This window comes from Botryllus schlosseri, chromosome 4 (genome assembly GCF_051294905.1).
Source record: "Botryllus schlosseri isolate E-star chromosome 4, Bs_hap1, whole genome shotgun sequence".
NCBI lineage: Eukaryota > Metazoa > Chordata > Ascidiacea > Stolidobranchia > Styelidae > Botryllus > Botryllus schlosseri.
Genome location: NC_137239.1, coordinates 22,222,205 through 22,245,884, shown reverse-complemented (window position 1 = coordinate 22,245,884; position 23,680 = coordinate 22,222,205). Strand labels below are relative to the sequence as shown.

General features: G+C 40.2%; 3 protein-coding genes and 1 long non-coding RNA gene across 4 annotated transcripts in view; 2 read left to right on the top strand and 2 right to left on the bottom strand.

Moving 5' to 3' along the window:
- Nucleotides 1–1,882: 1,882 nt before the first annotated feature.
- Nucleotides 1,883–12,691, bottom strand: LOC145437442 (sperm axonemal maintenance protein CFAP97D1-like). Its single transcript, XM_080314701.1, has 4 exons — nt 12,562–12,691; nt 5,822–6,021; nt 4,578–4,770; nt 1,883–2,686 (listed from the first exon to the last, which is right to left on the bottom strand). Exons 1-4 carry the CDS (start codon nt 12,652–12,654, stop codon nt 2,477–2,479), a joined length of 696 nt encoding a protein of 231 aa, XP_080170827.1. The 5' UTR covers nt 12,655–12,691; the 3' UTR covers nt 1,883–2,476.
- On the top strand, nt 10,553–12,142 carry LOC145437446 (uncharacterized). The gene is made up of 2 exons (XR_013914666.1): nt 10,553–11,459; nt 11,985–12,142. It is a non-coding gene; the product is annotated as an uncharacterized LOC145437446 (long non-coding RNA).
- Nucleotides 12,692–14,148: 1,457 nt separating the features above from the next.
- Nucleotides 14,149–22,423, bottom strand: LOC145437434 (uncharacterized). Its single transcript, XM_080314694.1, has 2 exons — nt 21,586–22,423; nt 14,149–15,632 (listed from the first exon to the last, which is right to left on the bottom strand). The coding sequence occupies exons 1-2, from the start codon at nt 22,296–22,298 to the stop codon at nt 14,510–14,512; spliced, it is 1,836 nt and encodes a 611-aa protein (XP_080170820.1). The 5' UTR covers nt 22,299–22,423; the 3' UTR covers nt 14,149–14,509.
- Nucleotides 17,971–23,680, top strand: part of LOC145437436 (retinoid-inducible serine carboxypeptidase-like) — a 36,266-nt gene continuing 30,556 nt past the window's right edge. The window contains exon 1 of the mRNA XM_080314696.1: nt 17,971–17,974. The gene's annotated coding sequence lies outside the window, so the exon portion shown is untranslated. The remainder of the gene's footprint in view (nt 17,975–23,680) is intronic.

Here is a 23,680-nt window from a genome sequence, read left to right as displayed (position 1 = left end):
ACTGTGTCGACTAAATCATTGTATCATGTGTATACGTTCGGATTATTCGCGATACGGCGCTGACACATGTGAGAGCAACCAGTCATCCTTTTATTGTACATTTCACTGGCCCTCCATTGTTACATCACAAATAAATTGGCCGCAAACGAAATCATCACGGCTTACGTTGTCGTAGTAGTAGTAGATTAATAGAAACGTATCTCTGTTTCTTAGTCGACTCAGCGCTTACATTGAGCAGTGCTCACCTTTACCAACCCTCTCTAGGATTTAAATCGAAGGAATATAGTTTATGCGTTTATATTCTCACGGATATGTGTAGATGGGTAGTGTATATCAATTTGTTTAAACTTCTCGAAGCTTCGTATTCGATCCTCTATTTTGGCTGATAATTACAGTTTGTTTGTTACATGTTTGTTTGTTTTATTGACACATCATTGGCGCTTATCGCTATTATAGTCATTTGCGCCCAGTACATGAATTCATTAACGTCAGATGTCTCTTTTGCTTTTAGCTCTTTCATCGTGATCTTTAGCTGCCATCTTTCAAGAGTTCGGCTCTCTCTTCCTCTGGGCTTTTGAAGGCGCTGTATTTACAGCGGGATCGGCGATGAGGAGCCCAGATAAACCTCCGACACATAGAAACATGGCAGAGCCGAGACTCGAACCATCACCCATTGGTGTCGTGACTGCAGTGTTTAACCAACTGCGCCACTCGCTTCCCCGACTGTAGCATGTAACTAGTTAATCACGTATTTTATTAGCAGTTCTACGTGTGCGCGTGCGATACATCACCTATTTGCTTGTATATTTACGTTTATATTCGTTATTTGATTCAAGCTAAATGGCCAATTAATCTTTTTCACGCAGCTGGCAAAATGTTATGAATTTGAATCATCACCCAGACGTCGATGATTCAATTTGACTTGAATTGTGACTTGACTCGTGACTTGACTTGACTTGACTCGACTTGACTCGAGTCACCTCCGAAAATCGAGTGACTTGACTTGACTCGAGTCACCTTCGAAAATTGATTGACTTGACTTGACTCGAGTCAAAATGTGCAATGACTCGAGATGACTCGAAGGTAGTGACTTGATCCTAACACTGGTAATCGATCGGGTTTTGAAGCTTTGTGCTACCTTGGATTTTTTATTTAAAGAACACCTTATCGTGGTTGTATCGGTTGACACATGCTCGTTGTGTTGCCTATAATACATATACCATTAGCTAGAGTTACCATACGCCCTCCTTTACGAGGATTTGTCCTCCTTTTTCAGGTTTTTGAAAATGTCCTCCGAGGACGCCTAATTGTCTTCATTTTTGTCAATTCGGCCTCCTCTACAGCTAGGATAACGGACAGATTCGACTGAAAATGGGCATAAAAGACGCTAAATAGCAAATACGGACGTTCGAGCGGGTAATTCGGGAGTCGGTCGTAAGTGACGACCTTGTTTTTAGTCAACTCAAAATCCGTTGATTTCAGTCTTGATCAGCTAATTAGTGTCCTCCTATCTCGATTCCAAAATATGGTATTCCTATGTATGTGCGGATATCGATATTTTCTTTCAATAATCACCCAGGAAATAGCGTGACCAGGAAAACGTTTGGAAAATTTCATTCAAAGAAATGTAATTGATGAAGTACTGCCTTGAAGATCATCTCAACTGAACAAAGTTATTCTGCCCGCCTGCCGTACTCGACGTTGGATTTTCAATGTGTTTTGCTTACGCGACATTTGTTGGGTAACCATAATAATTGATTAGAAATTTCTTGCGCGCAGTCCTTGCTAAAATAAAGATCCGAACAACACGCTAAACTTTAACTTCATTCCAGCCCTAACACAAGGTTGAATACACACCCGTAACATCGACAACACTCGGCAGTTTGTGATTCAGCTAAATTCTCTTCATTTATTATGCACAGTAACATACCTCATCACATAGTAAGTTTCTTTCAACATCACATTACTACTGATGAAAACACCAAGGACAGAAGAGTCAGAAGTGATCAAGACTTAAAGCTTCATTGCTATCACGTACTATGACCGCCATTGAACAGATATAGTCGGAAAACGTTCAACACATTCCGTTGAATACGGTATTTCAAGTCACAAAAGTGACATTTCGTAGTCTTCGACTCGTTTGTAAAGTTTTAGGGCATGATTCTGCCAGAACAAGCACAACGCACCAAAACATAACCAAATTATAAACGGAAGAACGGTGATTAAGGTGTAATACTGAAATATGTAATACTGTGTTTGTTCGTACGCTAAAACCACGCCAGGCAGTCTGGAAGACACTTGATTGGTTTGATCTGCCTATACGACCAGCAATCTAGATCGGAACACTACCGTACAGGGTAAAGCGAAATAAATTTGTGCAACGCAAGCAAAGATTAGAATTAAAGAAGTAGCTTCTACTACAGCCTAACGACAAACAGCAACTTGGGCCGAGCGATTTCAATATTGCAATTCATATTTAACTGGCGTTGCTTTGATTTTTGTCACTGTCCGAGGATGAAGAACTGGATGACGTCACATCGGAAGCTTGAGCCTTTTTCTTTTTGTCTTTCGGTCGACTCGCTTCCGCCGTCGAGGCCTGTTCCTTTCTCTTGCTGTCCGCCTCCCTGGGTGAATCTCCGACTGGTGCGCTGTGAACTCCGGCCTTGCGTTTCGTTTTACGCTTGCGCTGTTGGGACAATCAAGCGATTAGTCGATTGATATAATCTAGCGGGCAAGTTCCAAATCACAAACTTGGATAACTAGATACCTCGACAGTTGTCCAATTAAACTAATTAGGGAGAAATGCCGGTAGTCTAATTTTAATTCCAATATAACATATCACCGGCAAACAGTTGTAACGATAATGGATTTCTGAGACTCTTTAGACCTGGTGTAAAAGGCCATAGTAGCCGATCACCCTATATTGCAATACTAACAACAACAACATCCGGTTTTCCTGAAAATGTCATAGGAGAACAATATAGCGTGAAACGTGGTGTACACAGACATTTGCCTTTCTCTTATAATAATGAACTTCGATTTGATATGAACTGAGCTTGGTTTTGTTGTCTTTCCTTCACGAATTTAGTGATCTATAAGTTTGAAAGAATTGTGCGACCATCTTTCTAATCTAATTCGAGCAAAACTGTGTAGCTATAATTCTAATTCTATTCTTATTTGAAAAGGTTGAGAATTTTGTAGTTATCCTACTCTGGCCATGCAGTCAGCGTGGGTCACAATGTCCAGCGAATCGCGTTGCGAGACGGCTCGGATCCTAACCACAGCTGATTGATGGTATGAATTTTCAGGCACGGAAATGATACACGAAAAAGCATAACAGCGAATGCATTTCAGTGTATCGTATTGTTGTGATATTTTGAATTATTGCTACACAACGACCTAACATTTGAGGGCAAAATTGAGCATAGCTTAGGCTGAAAATCTGACAGCGCAAAAAAAGTATTCAGCAACGAAGCGGGTGAAAGACAGAGAAAGTCGGTAAGTTGGTGTTATAGATATTGACCCTAAATTATAATCTGGAATTTGTATATATTGACGTGATCTTGAACTCAAGTTTGCATCATAACTGTAAATAGGTGATGGGAGCCATATTCGCGAAATAAGGTATACCTATGTATAGCGACATCTGTTTCAAATCATACATTCACACTTTCACAGTTTACAACATCCTGTATTGTTAAACCAGCAAAGGGCCTCGTATATTTGCATATCGTTTGGTTCAGCAACTGGACCTTAGCACCTCGTGATATTCATGTAATCATGACTCTACTTCGGCTAGGGAGTTTAAACTCATTAACGTAATGCCATTATAGTAAATATCCAAGGTCCGATACGTTTGAGTTGCGTTAGTATGGCACGTACCGCTAACGCAATTTTCAAAATTTGTTTACTTCAGGCTCTCAATTCAAGTAGGCGGGTAATCCTTATCAAATTTGATGTCTTCGAGTGGGTGAGAGGCTCGCTGTAATAGCATTAACACTTGGGCTTGATTTGGGAGGGAACATGTCACAACGAAAAAGTGGCTAGGTACAAAACGTGATGATCTCGATTGTTCGTTCGTAACTGGGCACAAGTCAATAGTAATACTTTCCTGATGTATGATTAAATGGAAACGATGTTTTCTTGTCAATGTCTATTGTGGCGATTATACGATTGCAGTCTAGTAGTGATCTTATTTTCGTAAATTACTATCACTTATAGCACTCTCTGGAAGTTGGTGTGATTCACTTTTTATTTGTTCACCACCACTGTGGCTCCCCCATGGTCCGCTTGGCTAACACCATACCATATCTCCAGAGTCTAAACTTGTTCCCGAAAAGCGTTTGCTATCAATAACACGTCTATACTTTTGTGGGCACAGAGATAGATGTATGGTCATTGGTCAGACATTGCGTGTTCACGCCGAGGATAGAGCATGAAATAGCGAGGTCGGACTATTGAAACTACGTACCCGGTATCATATACGAAATCCATGTATCATGTATCGGAGTTTATCACACATTATATTTCGACAGTTACTGAGTCGCTATACTCCCAAAGAGAGCACACACACTCACTTGCTTCTCGACTTCCTTCCACCAATTCTTAGGATATCTGCCAATGTTGTCCATCAGCGCCTCCGCCTCTTGCCAATCCCGTTCCCATTTCGCGTGGTTGTATTCCGGTTCTCGCATGGTTATCCGGTTCAGAATTGCTTGGTTCTCCCTGGTGACTCGCAAGAGCTCCCGCTGTCTTTTCTCGCGATTCAAACTGCACGTAACCAACAAAATGTATTTGTTAGGAAAAGGAATTACTACCAGATGTACGGAATCGATCATAGGCGCAGTGATTTTAAAACTTTCGGAAGATGAGTACCGCGGGGAACTTTCTTGCCCTTGCGTACCACCTAGTCTCAGACATCAGACACAATTTGGTCTTACGTACTTTCTACTTTCTAAAAGTAGGAATTAGATCGGATAAGTTTTCATCCTTTTTGCCGATGAAATTGTCATTACACCCAAGCAGAATTGCCAACGTATCACGGTAAATCAATATATTTACGACAAAGAAGTGGCATTAGTAATGTTTCGTTAGTTGCGAACATGCATCTTCCGATTTAGAAAGCACTCATCTTCCAGTGACTACTATAAAAGTATGTGACACCTCGACCAAATATACTTCTTGAAACTATACTCACTGCAGTACTTTACAAACATTTCATCGTCTACTTCCATTCGAAGTAATTTTAACAGGGCTTGCAAATCGCTACTTTCAATGATTTTACTTACTCCGCATTAATTTTACTTCTACTTGAGTAGCCACGCAGAGTACTTTGACCACACCTGTCAATCGTGCTGATCATTCAAATTTAACAGTGACGTCGCTAATTGCTTACTAATACATGCGTCGAGAAGGAAGAAATTTCATTGTCGATGCGGTTTAGTGAACTAAGAGTGCTAATTAGAGAATTAACATGGTTAACAAACAGTAATTTCACGAATGTAACAGAGATTTCTCGTCGTACCGCCTGTATGGGAATGTTTCGGATACAACTAGTGGTGTGATAATCACAGGATTTGAGTCACATGACGAACTTGCAAGAACCAAATTATCATTTGTTCTCTAATGAGATTCATCCAAATCTTCATTCGATAGCAAATCATGCTCGTATGCACAGGCTGGGCAATGGCGCACTGATCCAGCTGTAACTACTGTACGAGTATGTCATCATAACCTTACACATGTCGACGAGATGACGAGATACCATCCTTATATAAAATAGAAATTGACATGCTTTCAAAAGAAATAGTGTCCAATTTACCTTTTACTGACATAATCATTTTTATTGTCGACACGTCCTCTCGTTCGCATGATGAAGCTCATCTTTTCCAACAGGATCCTGTTGTCGCGTTCGATTGTGCTTAATCGCTCTTCTTCCAATTGCAGTTTCTTCATTTTCAAGTGCATGTGAACGTACGTTTGCGGGGCGCCTGTGTCAACCATCGGTTTCGCGGAATGCACCTACATGCAATCACAAATTTGCTTCCGTGAAACCTCGCTCACTGATTCAACAGCATATAATCCTGGCACCAGCATCAGAAACCGACTGATACATAGCAACCGGTGATGATCGCGTCGTGTTTCAGTAGATGCCATTTGTTAAAAGCTAGTCCCTCTTTATCAGTACCATACTCATTTAAAACACAATATGCAATTCGAATCAAATATATTAAACATAACTCATGAAAGAGTGGCCTGATATGACAGAGACTTCTAGCCCTCGAACCGCCCCTGAGGTTTTGCCTCGCAAATTTTTCATGATCATAACAGATGGAACGTAGTTACAATAACAGAACAAAGCAAAAAATTTGAAAACTGGAAAGTGAAAACGACCTGAATAAAAACATACACCGATACATAAAGTATCAAACATCAAATCACAAATTGGAAAATTAGCATAGACTTATTGCACGTGTCAGAAAACATTTCGAATCATTTGTTGGTGGACATCATACATTCATGACGTATTCAATTTTAGATTTAGACATATCAAGATTTCCAATGGGAATATCTTCCCACAATTTAACGCCACATGAGATATTGAACTTTGAGCTCAAGTTTGGGAGTCAGGATATTTACGAAGGAGACATGTAATGGTTGATGCAAGAACTATAAATCCAAGTTTTTATTTATTTATTTATCGACAACATGCGGTTGTCGATGAATAGTTATGCGAACGTTAACACAAAATTCAACAAGCATGTGTTGACGGCAATTCAAAATGTAATTTGAATTTGCAAATTGGTCCGTAAGTCGACATACAGAATAAATAGCATGACCACAGAGGAAGTCGCTGGTAAATGTGATTGTGCTTCGAACGAGATTCTGAAACTCCCTAACCGTTAACTATTATCAAGGTCAAGATTATGCAATATATATGTCACTGGAATTGATTGTAGTTCATCACTCCATCCGACAGTGTAAAACGAAAACCAGTACTAAGCTTTGTTGGATTTGTGGTTATTATAGGGTGTTTGTCCAACAGCTGGTGGTTCGATCCTTCTGACGTGAATTTACTTTCACGTTTAGTCGTGAATTAGTCGGTTTAATGAGCCATGTCGTTGCCAGTTCGAATAATTCTATATCTGCTGGTTTTGGCGGCAGATGAAAATGCATAGGATCGTTGGAACTCTGAATTATCTGAAACACTACATGGGAGTATCGTTATAGAAAGAATACCAATGATGATGATGCCAAATGCCGACGCTAAAGGTGGTTACGGGAGTCTTTTTTTGAAGTAATCGAAATGCTGCCGAGAATATTGGGCATCCCTCCGCAATATAGATTACTAATGTCTGTGTACGTACAATGTACACGTACAGGCATTTGAGAACCTTTGATTTTGACAACCTCGCTCTGTTTTGAGAGAAATCAGGTTTTTCAGTAGGAATGTTGCATTCCTCAACCCAACGGATGATCCCATATGTGATGTGCCAATGAATGAGGGGCGGTATACAGTGTTATAAGAGTGCACTGTGAAGCTAAAGATTCCCTTTAAAGCGGGTTCGTGTCGAGGGTAGGCAATCTTCACCATAAAAAAGAGTCGTTAGAACCAATTCCCACCACCTAAACCAACCATAGAGAGCCACAAACCCTGCTTCATCCTTACAATGGCAATACACCAGTTTCATTATAAGTATGCTAAGGTGTATATATAAAAAATAGTAACTCATTCTAAAGCAATCGCGACCCAGGTCTGTGTTGCGAGCAACAGATCATGCTCTTCTAAGCGGAAACTATTCACAGCCAAAAATCCCAACAACTGATCCACGTTACGTCACATTCAATTGGAAAATGCAATGTGTCAAACAATTACGATTTCGCGACAGCAATAATAATACTCTGCTGTTCCACCTTCCAATCGCATGAAATGGACATTGAGATCTAAGATAAAATAAGATTTTAGATAAAAATGATGTTACAAACGTAAGATTAGCTCCAGCCTTTTTGCTATTTGCATGTCAAATTCATTTGTGCTCAATTTCGATAATAAAATTATTTCTGATGTCGTTGTGTGTCATGCAAGTTCACTATTAGTCCATGCTTCATTCGCTGAAAGCCCTGGTTTACGTCGATATATGATATATGGCGTGATATGGAGTCGGATATACATATGTGATGTATATATTTTCAACTTGGACGGATTTCGTGATTGAAGTTTCAGGGAGATCTTTTTGAGTCACGCCTTAGGAAATGACGAAATAAAATATCAAGTTAAATTATATCACCCCCTCAGAGCGAAAATACATTTCCTTATACACAATGATCTGCTAATTCCACTACTTCGTAAATATTCCCCACTTTTAAGCCGATCTCAATGATATCAAGTGCCTTTGTTGGCGTTTACTTGGTACTAGATTTCAGACGTGCTTGACTATATATGTACCATCTTGTAAACCTCTTCTCTGAAGGTCATCCGTTGCATAGTTGAGTTCAATGATACCAAGGGGAACCCTGTCTATGTTAATGCATTGTCATAAATTGATAGTAAATCTAAGTAAATTTTGCATTTTATCGCTTATAAATAATATCAGAAGCCCAGTGTTTTCATCACATATCTAACTGAAGTTATACATAATGCCCCTTTTTTAAGTCAGACTTCACGAGAAAGTGGGTAGCCACATTTCCTAACCTATATATACAGCTTATAGTACAGCAGGATAGATATCTTGTGGTTTATCAATATCTAAGAACAGATATCACAAGCGTCCACCTCGTACGAAGATATTTCACGAAATAGTGAAGTATGATATCTTGTCATCCGTAATTTATTCATGTTAATAGTGTCTTATTCATAAATCACAGTGATGCATAGCATTAAGGCAGGGGTGGACATCTGGACAATGAGTCACCCAAAATGATAATTACGAAATACAGTGGCGGTCCGAGAGAAAAGTGTGAACTGCTAATTAGATATGTAGATATTAGGCTATGAGTGAATGATGATTTATTTACAAAATATCACAATTAAAATCACTGGCCGTCCAATTCGTAATGCAACAATGGTAACAAATAAGGTTTGAACGACACTCTACGAAAGCCGTAACGCTGAGGTTGGGAAACGGGGTCAAGATATAATCAAACGGAGTAATGTAAGTTTATGCATACTATAATGTAATAGAGTAGATCATCTAAGGTCAAGCTTTCATCATTACAATCAAGCACACCATGTCACCAACATCTGCAAACACCATACGAAAGGTGTATCACGATTTCCAATACAAGTCGCCCGGCCCATTTTCACCCCAGTAATTGTGGTCCACTCGCCCTATTTCGCGTTTCAATACATCAACATTCTTACAAGGAGGTCGGGAACACACAAAGGATATCTCCGCCTCGCTTTGTTATGTATGTACACACCGATCTATTGTTACGCTGCATCGTCTCGAAGGGACACCTCCAAGCTTGTGGGTCATACGGAAGCAAATGTTAGCTTCACATGAAGTCGAATCCATAATATAAAGATAGTACTCCGACATTAATTACACTGATAAATGACAAAGTCTACAACCTACGCGGAGGGTGGGCGCATTTGTTGTTCTTACAGACGCAGTGACGTCAGAAGGGGATTGGAGGGATGTAGCCAAGTATTTACTAACCAAACTTCGCGGCCTTTATCAATACAAACATAATTGGTGCTGCCAATTGCAGTAACCCTTTTACAGAGATATAGTCACCATAGCGTTGTCAACTTGGCATACACCCCGCTTATATGACGGCTATCACAACTATGCGCTATCGTCACGACAAAGCAAATCTGGAACGGGATTACAGTTAGATTAGTTTTGGAGTTAATGCGATCCAGTCGATCACAGCTTGGTCATTACCTAATAACTTCGTATGCTTTTATTTTTTCATCAACTCGGTGACTTCGTATTAGTTTACAAGTCCAATTACATTGGACTCTGTGACAAGATGCCCAAATTCATACATAGCGTATGGCCCTCTCTTGGTTGAAAAAGCATACATTGCATAGCCTAGCCCAGTGGTTCTCACTCAACCGTTTTGACCTCGCGGATCGCTAAAACTTCAAAACAAATGTTGCGGACCGGTGAACCTCCACAAATCAAAATGTGCCCTAAATTTAATGGCGACAAATGTATGCGTTTTAAATGTAATATTGAGAATTTCATTCAATCCTGCCTTTTTATATTATGTAACTGTACGTGGTTCTATTGAAGTATTTGTGAGAAGCTAGATAAGACCACTAACTTAATTGTGATTATTCGATTCTTTTGAAAGAAATGCGACTTTGCTGTTTGTTGTAGCCTCTATTATAACACCTATAGTGCCGCTTAATCGCACTGCCTGAATTTAACGAAGTTTTTGTAAACGCATCAGTAGATTTCACATATAACTTGTGCGAAACGAGTTGTAGGCTACTTTTAAAATAGTTTCCTACAACACTTTTATAGCATTGTGACGACGCTCAAAGTGAAGCATGAGCGGTCTATTACGACACTATGCAGAAAATATGTTCCAAACTTTACAATGTGATGTTTCATTTCTTTAAATAGTGGACAAGCCAAGCGTTATAATTCTTACATTTTGAATTTGGAATAGAAAATTCTACTATATTTGGAGGTTCGGCAGGAAACTCGCGGACCAGCGGTTGAGAACCACTGCTAGCTTACATTTTCTGGGATAACACAATCAATCCTGTAACACAGTAAGAGGATCTCTGCAGACCACAAAATTCGGCTTCAGGCGGTATGGTATGTGTTGCCCTAATGCAGTGACTCCCAACCTATTCCCACCCACGTACCATTTCCAGGTTTTATGCAGTGCTCGCGTACCACCTACGTAAGTTACGCGCGCCGAAGGCGTTCAAAATGTTTCCAACGCGTTGAGCTGTCGAAGGCAGCGAAACAGAAACTACCCATTTTAAGACGCAGTATATGAAGATCTGTAGTGGATCCATTTGGAATTCTTGTGGTCAAATATGTTAAAACGGTATTGGGTTAGGTAAGAATCCCAATGCTTTACGACTAGATCTCTTCCCCGTAGGACGTCATTGGTGGGATTGGCCCTACTCACGGCGACGACGGCTTCAGTAAACTCAAAATCAACCCCACCTGAACCAATAACTCCCTTCGGTCGATAAAAAAACAGAATCTGCTCGCGTACCACCTGGAAGAATTTTGCGCACGGTACGCGTACCACAGGTTGGGAACCACTACCCAAATGGGTTGGGTATGTGTGATTGTATATCTCCGACCCATGCGGTCCCAAAAGAGAGTGAATAGCGATTGTAACTATCTCATATCGATTATACTGTTTTCAAGTATGACAATCTTGATCACTTCCCATAAGGTTCGAGAACTAAATTACGGCATAATTGCTCCTGTATAACATGGTGTGCAGATTGGACTGACTATGAAATCCATCGTACGGTAAGGGTATGGTAACGAGTAGGGCTGGGCAAAATCGAGTACCTGAGTGATTCGATTCTGAATCACGTAATATGCTTCGATTCGAGTCGAGTAATCGAGTATCACTCATTATGACGTCATAGCATTTTGTAATACGTCAAAGTTCAAATATGTACCGTTTATGCCACCGCAAAGAATATAATGCCTGTTATCTATCTCATAAAAGCTACTTTGGTATTTTTTCGACCATACCGATTTCATTCCACTTGGTGGCAATGTTGTGGGATAATCATAACTTGGAAAATGGGCTACGTCCAGTAATCTTTGTAGCTTTGTACTATATGTTTCGTACGCTACGATACCGCCAATCAAGGTTTCAAGGCTTTAACAGTGATAATTCGTTTCGAAACTATAATCCTCGTTGATAAATTACCTTTCAGTGGCCAGAAGCGTATAATTTCAGTACTCGAAAAAATCGTCTTTTACTACTCGACTCGAATCATTAAAATTAATACTCGATTCAGATTCGAGTACTCGAATCATTGTGCCCAGCCCTAGTAACGAGCGTTATTAACGGTATTGGAAGTTCAATCAATAGAATGATTCTGTATTAGTTTGTTTTAAAGGCGCAAATCACCATCATTGTAATTTCAAAGTTTGACGGCCTTTGCTCAAACATTGATATATACTTCGCTCTGCGCACAAAGAAACTTTATCGGCAGGCATTTGTTTGGGCTTGGCTATAAAATCCGATCGCTAGAGGTATTCGACGATTTTTATTATCATCTCGCCGGTAACAAGTTTTACAGCCATTGTTTGAATCGCAGGCTAAAGTGTGCTTCTTTGCCACTATATGCGGTAATTTGATAACGGAACTAATAGAGAGCTGTCGTGTAACCACAGTAAATTGAAACCGCGATTTGTTCTGCCGCTGAACAACCACCATAGGACGCTAATTGAAAGCACACATTATTTGGTTTCGAGGGTGCTCGAGTCACATATCCTGATATCTGGTGGGAATGAAGTATTATAAATAATTGTACGTATTTACGTAAAATATAAAGCATACAGATCTCGAAATGCAAGTTCAAGCATAAACTATAAACGAAGATAATTGCGTATGCCTTACCTTGCGTCTGTGCTCATTATAGTAGGTGTCATCCCATTTTTGCTGTAACAGTTTATTGTGACTTGGTAATATCGGTTGATAAGCTCGATGCATGTTGATATATCTTACATAGAAGGTATATAGGGGAATAACTGAAAGTCAATCCGGGATCGTCATCTTAATTAGGCGGTTCGAGATTCATTATGCGTCTAATTAGTATTAAGTTACCATTATGTAGACGGGGATACCTCCAGTGACGTTGAATAACCACCATTTGAGTTCTTAACTAACGTATTATGCGGGCGATTAGATAGTCGAGAGCGTGAATCAGTCAGATAAAACTTATGGACAGCAGCAACGTGAAAATATTGCTAATTCATTACTATTGAACTCTCCTAGTCAATTACGCTGACTGTGTAACATAGGGCAACTCTCAATCAATATCCGACTAGAGCTTAGCTCTTGGGGTGAAGTAAATAAAAAACTGCTGCAGATATATGCGCTGTTTTAACCAATCCAATTACATGGGTATCCCTGAAAAACTACCAATATACGTCTGTTGCTGTCAAGTACCTGTCTTATTATCCCGGACCGTATCGCTGACGGATCTCACGGATGATTAACAATAGAACGGGTCGCTATGTCAACAGCGTTATTGTGTGGGGTTCCGGTTGAATAAGCAAGTGATACTCGATGGCGTGAATGGTTATCGTGACCTACTGAGATTGTAGCGCATAGTAACGGGACAACCGTTGTAATAGCCTTGTTAGATGAGATCTAAAAACCGCGGCGGTGTCATGTTGAGATGAATATTCAACTCGACGGGCAGAGATAACTTCGACTGGAAACACCACGGCGCTACATTACAGTGGATGTGCTGATGTGTAGTAATCGGCGAGGTGTTCGCTTTTGACAATGCGTCTGGAGGTGAACGGGACGAAATGATTTTACGAACCCACGCAAGACGGCGCCTTAGAGTAGTTTGGTTGGATTCGCTAAAAATACATCCACTTTCCAGAGATGAGCATGGATTAGGATTAGGTTTTGAAAAAACAGGATTTGTGAAATTTTGTCGGATTTGGATTAGACATTTTTTTCAGAACGGATTAGGATTTGGATTGGATTTACCTATTTCCTGGGAGATAGAAATGTCGTGTGGCGAATGGCGACAAACTTTATTCAGATCAGTTATTATTGTACTTATGGTTACTACGTTATCTTGAATCAAGTGAATCGTTGGTTGTGAAAGAAAATTTTCGAATCCCTCCATTGCATAAATTAGTATTTTTTCTGAATTTCCAGTTCGAATCGGATTAGGATTGGACATGGACTTGAATATGGAAAAGTTTTGGATTAGGATTTGAAGGTTCGGATTTGGATTGGATTAGGACAAGGAAATTTCAAATCCGCTCATCTCTGCCACTTTGAAAGAGCCCAGTAATATTTCGTGAAATTTAATTCCAGACACCCACACAACCACACTGAATATCCTGGCTTGGTAGATGTAATCTGTTATAACAATAACAAAATAGCTGTATTGGTGCGAGCTTTCCCAATCAAGTCCACTGTTACGGAACTACACGACGCTGGTGTAAGATAGGCGGACAATTGCAATCATTAGACTTTGTATTATCACTTATAACAGTATATCTAGGGAAATATGTCTTGGAGTTATCATCCACATACCTACAGTGATCACAAATGCGAATGGTACTTATGCTATGCACATGACACAAGTTAAAGACGTTTATGAAAAAAACTGTCCGGATAATTTAACAATACACGCGGTCGATAAATGAAGAGATTGCATACAAAAAGCAATTGAGCAGTTAACAATGCATAAACCCACTCAACCGGACAACCACATACGTCGACTTAGTGGCTATCTATCTGGATATGCGGGCAATGGGCTTCTACAGTACATGCTCGGGCTCAACACTATGGGAGACGGACATAGCAGCAGAAGTTTTCATTTAGGTATACTCTGCGTAACCCGCTTAGAAGTAACAGTAGTGCTGGTGGTGTGAAGCCTCGTTGTGCCGTGGGAACTGTTTCTACGAGAGTCTTCTCGGGAGAAAATGTTCCTGGCTGCTTTTCGGAACCCCATATTTCTCAGGCTGTAGATCAGGCAATTCCACAAACTATTCATAGTCAGTACTATAACCGCAATATACTCAACTGACGAATACGCATTCATTGCAGCAAGATCGATAGAAGCAGGGTTCGCCCACTCAGTCCTGATGAAAAAAGCTCCGCAGACCACGCATATGATGGCCGGTAGAACACTGATCGTGAACACTCCAACCATGAGACATAAGGTTTTAGCTAGTCTTCTTTCGTTTTTAGAGGAATTAGTCTTTGCCGTTGCAAACATGCTCTTCGTGCGCAGACCGTGGCGTCGCGATGTTTCGTAAGTTGCTCCCGAAACCACCCATGTCATCACCATCGGAACGATAAGAGCTACCAATGCCAGTGTTGTGCCATAAGTACCATCCGCCGATGCGAATATAGATGATATTGTGTTGTATTCCAATGCCGGGATAACGATAGGGAGTATGCAGAAGAAAATACATAGTAACCATACTGCGACACAGACCTTAATGGCTGTTGTTTTAGGGTTTTTCCTTCGGTGTCGGAGTGGGAAAGAAATAGCGTAGAGGCGGTCAAAACTAGCAGCCATAAGTGTCATGATGGATACCAGAATAGACAGAAGCATAATAAACCCTAAAAACATCCTGTAATCGTGATTAAATTGGGCCGAGTTAAGAGCTGGATATCTTCTCTCCAGTTTGTCTGTACCGAAGTTCGGAAAATACGTTCGAATACCTTTTACCGTCAGTCTTTCCTCTGTTACAACGTCTCCCATATTCCGTGGGTATAAAAACAACAGACACTGCATTACAATCATATTAGGCCACACCAATAGTCCAACGATGAGGTCCGCGACAGCTAAGGACATTTGAAATATGGCTTGACTGTTTCGCAGCTTTTTGTTCGATGCGAACACGGCGAGTATCGTTCCGTTAGCGACAACTGTTGCGATTCCGAGCAACCCCATTAGCACCATGAAGAAAATGAGAGCTCCCCTGCATCTGAAGAGTTAAAAAAAATGGAAAATGTCAAATCTAGTGGTTGTCAACCTTTTTCTACTGATAGGACACACTAACACAAAGTGGCTGTACAATAAAAGAAATTGACACATAGAATAGCTCTCGCGATGTGACAATCCGTTCGCCACTTATGCCGGGGGTGGACAATTCGTCTTGCCTTTCTAATGGGCTGGTCCGTATCACGATTATGTTGTGATGCTGGGATGATATGTTTTGTGATACCGACATATAACTCGCCAAGACAACTTGGTAGGGCCATGTAGGCACAATATACTACTACACTACCGTACAATGTGAAACCTATCGATCCATTTGACAAAACATAATTGATAATGATCCACCAATGTATATAATCTGCACGACTAGATCATGTAGCCCGGTATTGGCGACCAGCCTATAATGTCTATACCGGGTCGTGTCGTCAGGGAACATCCAAGATGTCCACGTAATATAGCGATAGCCCATACCCGAGGACAACTATACGATCATCTTATTTGCTAATCGTACATAAGAATAATTATTCGAGTTCAAGTTTCCAAACGAAACGAATTCATAATCCAATTTCACCTGCCCGTGAAGCGTATTAAGTCGTTACGGCATGCAATCAGAGAAGCTTGTCGTGATAGCCGCGATTGGTATGTGCAATTGTGCATGGTATTGTGACTCACGACTAGTGACAAACACGGTAATTCCCGACATCAGTTCCACAGGCAGTGCGCATCAGGTTAAAACTAGCATTTCTGGTTTCAGTTTTCAACATAAATCACGTTTCAAGGCAGAGATGCTCATTATCAAACTACTCAAGTAGGATTTGCCTGCTTACTCAATTGGGTATGTTTTAGACTGCCTTAACCTCTACTTGAACAATGTACTGGGTGAATCTACTTACTTTTTGCGCTTTGGAATTTGAAAAGTGAACGTATATAGTTTCGGCATCACTATTTTGTGTGCAATTGTTATAAGAAATAGCCATCACAGTAACTGCTGAATATATTTTCTGAGATTGTACCTTAGTTTTAGTTTACCTAATTCTTTTGCGTTAGTCGCGGAGATGCATCCTGCATTGCGAAAGTAACCGACACCGATTGCCTGCCAAAAGCATGCCATTTGTTGATGAGTTAATACGCATCGAAAGAAAGATTGTTGTCAAATTTAACGTGAAGACACGCGTATGCGACATATGCGTAACGGCGCATTGAGTGCAATTCATGGTGGAGTCGAAAACTTACGTTATACGCATATTTGTAAAGCATTCACAGCTGAAATCGATTGTGGACTAAAGCTCATGATTGATACGTTACGAGGAAGTACCACCAAGACCGTTACAAACTGTCTAACGATAGCGGTAATTATAATCCACATAAATTGCTTCTGGCAAGAATTTATGCTGAATGACTCAATGAAGTGGAAATATGTATTGAAATTAGTATGGATTCCTTAAATTGGATAAGCCTATGTTCTCCGATCTTTTGTTCCGCGAACATCCTCTATATCGAAAATGAAGACTGATTTCCAGACCATGTAAAAGATATGACACCTAATTTAGAACAGCATCAATAACCATACCGGTCAATGGTGCATAAACGGAGGCGCAAAGCCTTCAGAGGGTAATGTTGCGTACTTGAAAGCTGAATGTGTTGGAGCTGTACTGAAACTTCTAGGTGTTCACTAAAACCTCTCTTTTCGCGCTGTATTTGTGAACAATAAATATGAAAATCGGTGATATGATTGTTGTTGAAAAAAGATTCAAATTTAGATATTCATGAACATGAACTCTCGAAAAGATGTACTTCCTACTTTTAATGCAAGTAATGTTGTCTACCAATACAAGTGCCACTGTGATAGTAGGTATGTAGGACGTACACCTCAAAGATTGTTTGAGCGTATTAAGCAGCATATCCCCAAATTGATTCGGTCAAAAACTTGCGCAAGTGATCGCACGGAGCTCGCACGTCAGTGCAAATTGGCTGCCAAAACAGACTGCTATGACGATTACCAAGCATATGCTTCGTCAATTGGTCAGCATCTGAGTGAAAACCTCGCCTGTGCACTAGGGTGGAGTGAAAATGACTTTTTTTTTCAAATCAAAAAAGGCCTTCCTCAATCCTGACAAATGACCTAAAACTTCAATTAAAAGTGACTTCAGGGTGTTGCCCCCATTTTCCAGCCGGCAACCCCCCAATTTCTGCGTGTGGGGGGGGTAAAATGGCCCATCTCGGCAACCGCTGCTCGTAGAGTCATGATATATAGCTCAAAATTTGCGGAAGCATCATGTTTCTATCTGTCTTCTGAAGAAAGTTTTCTCTATTGTGAACACAAAATGAGTTATAGCCAAAAAACTATATATACGCACATTTTTGTTGAAATTCAGCATTTATTCTGACGAATTGTGATCTGTCATTAGTTTTTTTTAAAGTAAAGTAACACAGTGGCAATACCGAATATTGGGCCCATATTACAAATATATTCACAACACAGTTCTTTTAAAATCGGTTCAAAACATCATAATGAAACACTCACATTTAACGACTTTTATTAAAAATGCATTCTTTTGTCAAGTTTTTTCATCAGTTTACGAGACTCAATTTTTCGGCGAATGAGGCCATCTCGTCTTTGAAATCCCGAAACTAGTGCTGATGCTTCTGTTACGAGCTTTACATGTCGTTCCACTGTTTGATTGTTGCATGGATGAAACAAAATCAGAGGCTTCTCGCGGCATTCTTCTAACTCTGCATCAGTTAAGTGCTCAATCGTTGGAGGAAGTTGTTGATAAGGTTCAATATCAACCAATTCGTGGTATGCCTTGGTTTTTGGACACAGAATAAACGAATAGGACCCCAGTTCAATTGGTTGGAACTGCTATGACTTTCAATGTCCACAAGTGAATTTTATTCAGCGGCATGTTTTCGAAACGCAAGCACCTTGGTCACACCCTTATTTCGTATGTCTTCATTATCATCTACCAGCATTGCAATCATAATATTTTCGGGGTGTGCGGAATAACCGTTTCTTATCACCACATTCGGAGCAATTTTTCGAACGTTTCGGTCAGAGAAATTCAAAACCTGTTTAATCAAGTTGAAGATGTTTCTGGGTCCATGTGTTATATGTTTGTTTCCCTTGATCTCAAACCAAGTTGGAAAATATACTTCAAGGCAAAAACGAACCAGAATCTCCAGGTTTAAATGCGGTTCATTAACTGTTACATAATACCGTAAAACTCTGCACTGCATCCTAAAGTTTGCCATCTTGAATGCGCAACCGGTGGTCCAACCTCCAAGTAAGCCAGATCATCATCAGCATTTCCTTGAATAATTGCCCAGCACATTTATAAGCATATAACTGGTCCTTACTTAAGTCACTAACAATTTCCTATGGGAGCTTTTGAAAGGCCATAAGTGGTGGCGAGAGCTTTTTGAATTGAGTAACTGGCCAACAAGATACACTTCCACGTAGTTTTTTTCAATTGGGTGTGACCAAGGTGCTGGCGATTCGAAAACATGCCGCTGAATAAAATTCACTCCTGGACATTGAGAGTCATAGCGGTTCCAACCAATTGAACTGCGGTCCTGTTCGTTTATTCTGCGTCTCAAAGTTGAACTTGGAAGCAAAGGTATACCACGAGTTGGTTGATATTGAACCTTATATCAACAACTTTCTCCGGCGATTGAGCACTTAACTGATGCAGAGTTAGAAGAATGCCGCGAGAAGCCTCTGGTTTTGTTTCATCCATGCCGCAATCAAACAGTGCATGGAACATCATGTAAAGCTCGTAACAGAAGCATCAGGGCACGTTTCGGGATTTCAAAGACGAGATGGCCTCATTCGCCGAAAAATTAAGTCTCGTAAACTGATGAAAAAACTTGACAAAAGAATGCATTTTTAATATAAGACGTTCAATGTGAATGTTTCATTATGATGTTTTGAACCGATTTTAAAAGGACTGTGTTGTGAATATATTTGTAATATGGGCCCAATATTCGGTATTGCCAGTGTGTTACTTTACTTTAAAAAAAAAACTAATGACAGATCACAATTCGTCAGAATAAATGCTGAATTTCAACAAAAATGTGCGTATATATAGTTTTTTGGCTATAACTCATTTTGTGTTCACAATAGAGAAAACTTTCTTCAGAAGACAGATAGAAACATGATGCTTCCGCAGATTTTGAGCTATATATCATGACTCTACGAGCAGCGGTTGCCGAGATGGCCATTTTACACCCCCACACGCAGAAATTGGGGGGTTGCCGGCTGGAAAATGGGGGCAACACCCTGAAGTCACTTTTCATTGAAGTTTTAGGTCATTTGTCAGGATTGAGGAAGGCCTTTTTTGATTTGAAAAAAAAAGTCATTTTCACTCCACCCTACTGTGCACATCACTATAATGACAATATGTTCACTGTCATTGCGCGTGGCAGATCTTTGTTTCATTTAAAAGTGTTGGAGTCTACTTTTATTCAGTTGAACAAACCTATTTTATGCAGACAAAAAGATTTCCTCTATAACCTACAAATTTCTCATTAGTGCGTGTTCTTTCGTGAGTGTAACTGTTTATTTACAAATTGCGTCGCTACTATAGTACCGGGTTGCCAGTAAATTCGGCCACCGGTAAATTCGGCCGTAGGTAACTTCGGCCCTCGGTAAATTCGGCCTTCCGAGAATATTGTATTAAGATGTATTACCAACCGTTAACATGAATTGATCACATAATTATACTATTATCAAGTGATTTGGAGGTCAGGGTATGCGTAGATCGCGTAATCGCGGGAGATCGCGCGGATATTCACGGGGCCGAATTTACCGATGGCCGAATTTACTTGGTAAATTCGGCCCTCGGAGAATTTTGTATAAAAACGTATTACCAACTATTAATGTGAATTAATGACATAATAATATCATTATCAAGTGATTTGGAGGACAGGGTGTGCGTATATCACGCAGTCACCGCAGATAACGCGGATATTTACGGGGCCGAATTTACCGAGGACCAATTTAATCGGTAAATTCGGCCCTCGGAGAATTTTGTGTAAAAATGTATTACCAACTATTAATGCGAATTAATTACATAATTATATTATTATCAAGTGATTTGGAGGTTAGGGGTTATATAGGATTAGGGTTAGGATTAGGGTTAGGTAATGTTATTGTTACCCCGGCCCTGGCCGAATTTACCGAGGGCCGAAGTGACCGATGGCCGAATTTACCGGTGGCCGAATTTACTGGCAACCATAGTACCGTATGTTCGTATACTTCTAGTTTCTTATTGTTGCCATTGGTACAATGCGAATTTCGTGGTCTGTGATTTTGATTGTTGCGTCATACTTTGCCTTTTTGGTTTTTGCAGTCAGATCTGTTTAAATCCCTTCAGTGTGCCGCTAACTCTTGAAATGAGGCACCCGAAAAGTATTCGGGTTCAATAAATATTCTTTTACAATGGATGTTGTATTGAAAGCTATACTCAAGTTCTGTACCACGAACCAGCTATCCATGTATGTTATGTATGTGCTGTACAGTATACATCAGTAACCATTCCAGGATGCCTGGAACACGATGTTTGGCCATGAGAAATGACAAAATTGGTCACCGTAAATACTATTATTTTGAAAAAAGGTCGAAATTACAATGTCATGTTGAACCGCGGCTATACTCGTTAGAATTGAGCCATAATTTATGTGCTGGGATTCTTTTACGAATTCCCCTACTGCACAATGCACACTGCGCTGCACACCCTTGATTCCTCATGAAATTATACACTTTTATTGCACACACCCTATAGCTGCCATTTGCGATGATTTTTTTTATAGTGACCATAAGGGGTTGGGGCGAAATCTGTTACTAACGTAGGGTGCGCCTTTAAAAGTTTAAGAAGGTCATAAATATGGAAGATTGCAGTAATATATTATCTATATTATACTTTTGTCTAAAACCGTACCCGAACGATAGACCAGTCCAGACCGAAACTCCACTTCTCATCGATACAGTGGTGTCATATCCATTCCATTGAAGTCCACAAAATGGCAGATAAACTTCCACAATTTCCTGAAATCTTCCAACGCCTCCCGATGATCGATCAAAGAGTGCGACCGAAATACAAGGATCTTTCAATTCATCTCCGGATAAATATTCGGGATTAATATGTTCAATCACATCGGTCCATTCGCCAGTGGTATTCGGAAACCGATGATTCTGAGCTAGTGTCAAAACCTTGCCTTTGCATTGACGGTGCATTGAATCGGGAAAGCAAAACCGTTCATACACAACACTATTAAACGCGGTGAAATTGTATGACGGTGTGTTGCATTCCTGTCGAAATTCATCACAGTTCCATCGCTGCAACCTTTCGAGCAACGTCGTGAGGAAATAACCGCCATGTTGCCAAGATAAACGAAATCGGTACACCTCAGATGCGCAGCATCTATTTCTGTATTCAGGCTCTGGTTCACTGCTTTTGTAGCAGAACAATCTACTGAACTTATCCCTCTGTGGCGTCATAAACACTGACGACGACATATTTCCGGGCATAGTTGCCACATCGCGAAGGGCGGTCGTATTATGGAGCAGTTTTGCATCCGTGCTGCTTGTGATTACCGCACCCAGCGTAACACAGATACTGATCAAAAGCAACGCATTTGTAAGCATTACCATGTGTACTATCAGATTACAATTTCTCGGAACTGCGCTGCAAAATAAGTTAATAAATTTCAGTAGAGTTTCGACAGAACGCACGAAGAATGAAACCGGAGTATGGGCGAGATTACAATAAAACTGTCATACAGCCAGCTTACCTCGGTCATGTCCGGGGTGTTGGTGTCTAAATTTGCGTGCGGTATTTATGATTAATAGCCCCGGACACTTGGAAAATATATATCGTGCTCAAGGTTTATGTATAGATGGTCAGTTTCCCCTATAGACATTTAGAATTCGCAAACATTCTCAGATCAGCCCATAGTTACTGTCAGCTTCAAGACAGTCACATACAATATACCATGCTGCGATAGGTGGATGATTAATAATAATAATAATGGCCCTAGACTTAAGAGTATGTTGTCCAGACCAGTTCGGCGAAACTAATTCAATAACGTTTGGCTCTCACTAATCATTATTTTTATCAAAACTCGATAAAGCGTTCATGTTTAACATCTACTTCAATTATATCTGTCATGCCTAGAATCTCGCTACTTCTAGACGAGTAGAAAGTAGTACCATTTCGTCTACTCCAGTATAGTAGCAGCATCAAGTACTAAATCGGGATTTTGATAACCATTATGTGGTAGTTTAAATTGCCTTAAAAATTCAATGAGTATATACGAATATATTTTATTTTCACTTTTGGTAAGCAGTATGTAGCAGTGCATTGAGTTCGTGAACAGGCAAAATAGTAAGCGAACAAATGACCTTGGCAACACAAACTTGCTGATGTGTTTTAGTTAGGGATGGTGTGAACGCGAGGTTCACGTTCGCGTTCTGTGTGTGAACCTCGGAAATTTAGAGGTTCACGTTCACAACAGAACCTTGGTAGGTTCTGCACTGTGAACCTTTCGCGTATATTACAATTTTCACTTCATTATGACATCTTTCGTTCAAATTTATTGCATTTCAACTGCGGGCCACTCTATGCATGGCGCTGGCAGTATAAAAATAAACAGTAAACGACCATGCACCTTGACAATCTCAAAAGTTTTACTTGCTTTGTTACAAATGTTTGCTCGAAATATCCAGCTTTATTACCCTTTGTGAACATTTAGTGACTCTCTGCTGTGAGCTTGACCCGCAATCACACAACATCACGAGCGAAATGCGTAGTCAGCAATGATGCTTACTCCACCAATCAATGAGATTAATATCGTTTTCTGATGTAAAAAATCTAGCAGAAGTTCGGGGTCAAACTTGACTGCATAGGTTCACTGTATCATTAAATCCAAATCCGTGGTTGAGGTGTTGGCTACTGCTGTATAACTTGTTAATGGAGTAAAATCGGTAGCAAGTATAGAAACCTGTTTTACACTCTGCTTGATATCAATGTAGCA

Excerpts from the sequence above, each read along its gene's own strand:
- LOC145437442 (XM_080314701.1), bottom strand. The coding sequence starts at position 12,654 with ATGCATCGAGCTTATCAACCGATATTACCAAGTCACAATAAACTGTTA. Across the intron at positions 6,022-12,561 it reads ATAATGAGCACAGACGCAAG|GTGCATTCCGCGAAACCGAT; the intron begins GTAAGGCATACG and ends GATTGCATGTAG. Across the intron at positions 4,771-5,821 it reads AATGATTATGTCAGTAAAAG|TTTGAATCGCGAGAAAAGAC; the intron begins GTAAATTGGACA and ends GGTTACGTGCAG.
- LOC145437434 (XM_080314694.1), bottom strand. The coding sequence starts at position 22,298 with ATGGTAATGCTTACAAATGCGTTGCTTTTGATCAGTATCTGTGTTACG. Across the intron at positions 15,633-21,585 it reads TGGACTGGTCTATCGTTCGG|ATGCAGGGGAGCTCTCATTT; the intron begins GTACGGTTTTAG and ends TTAACTCTTCAG.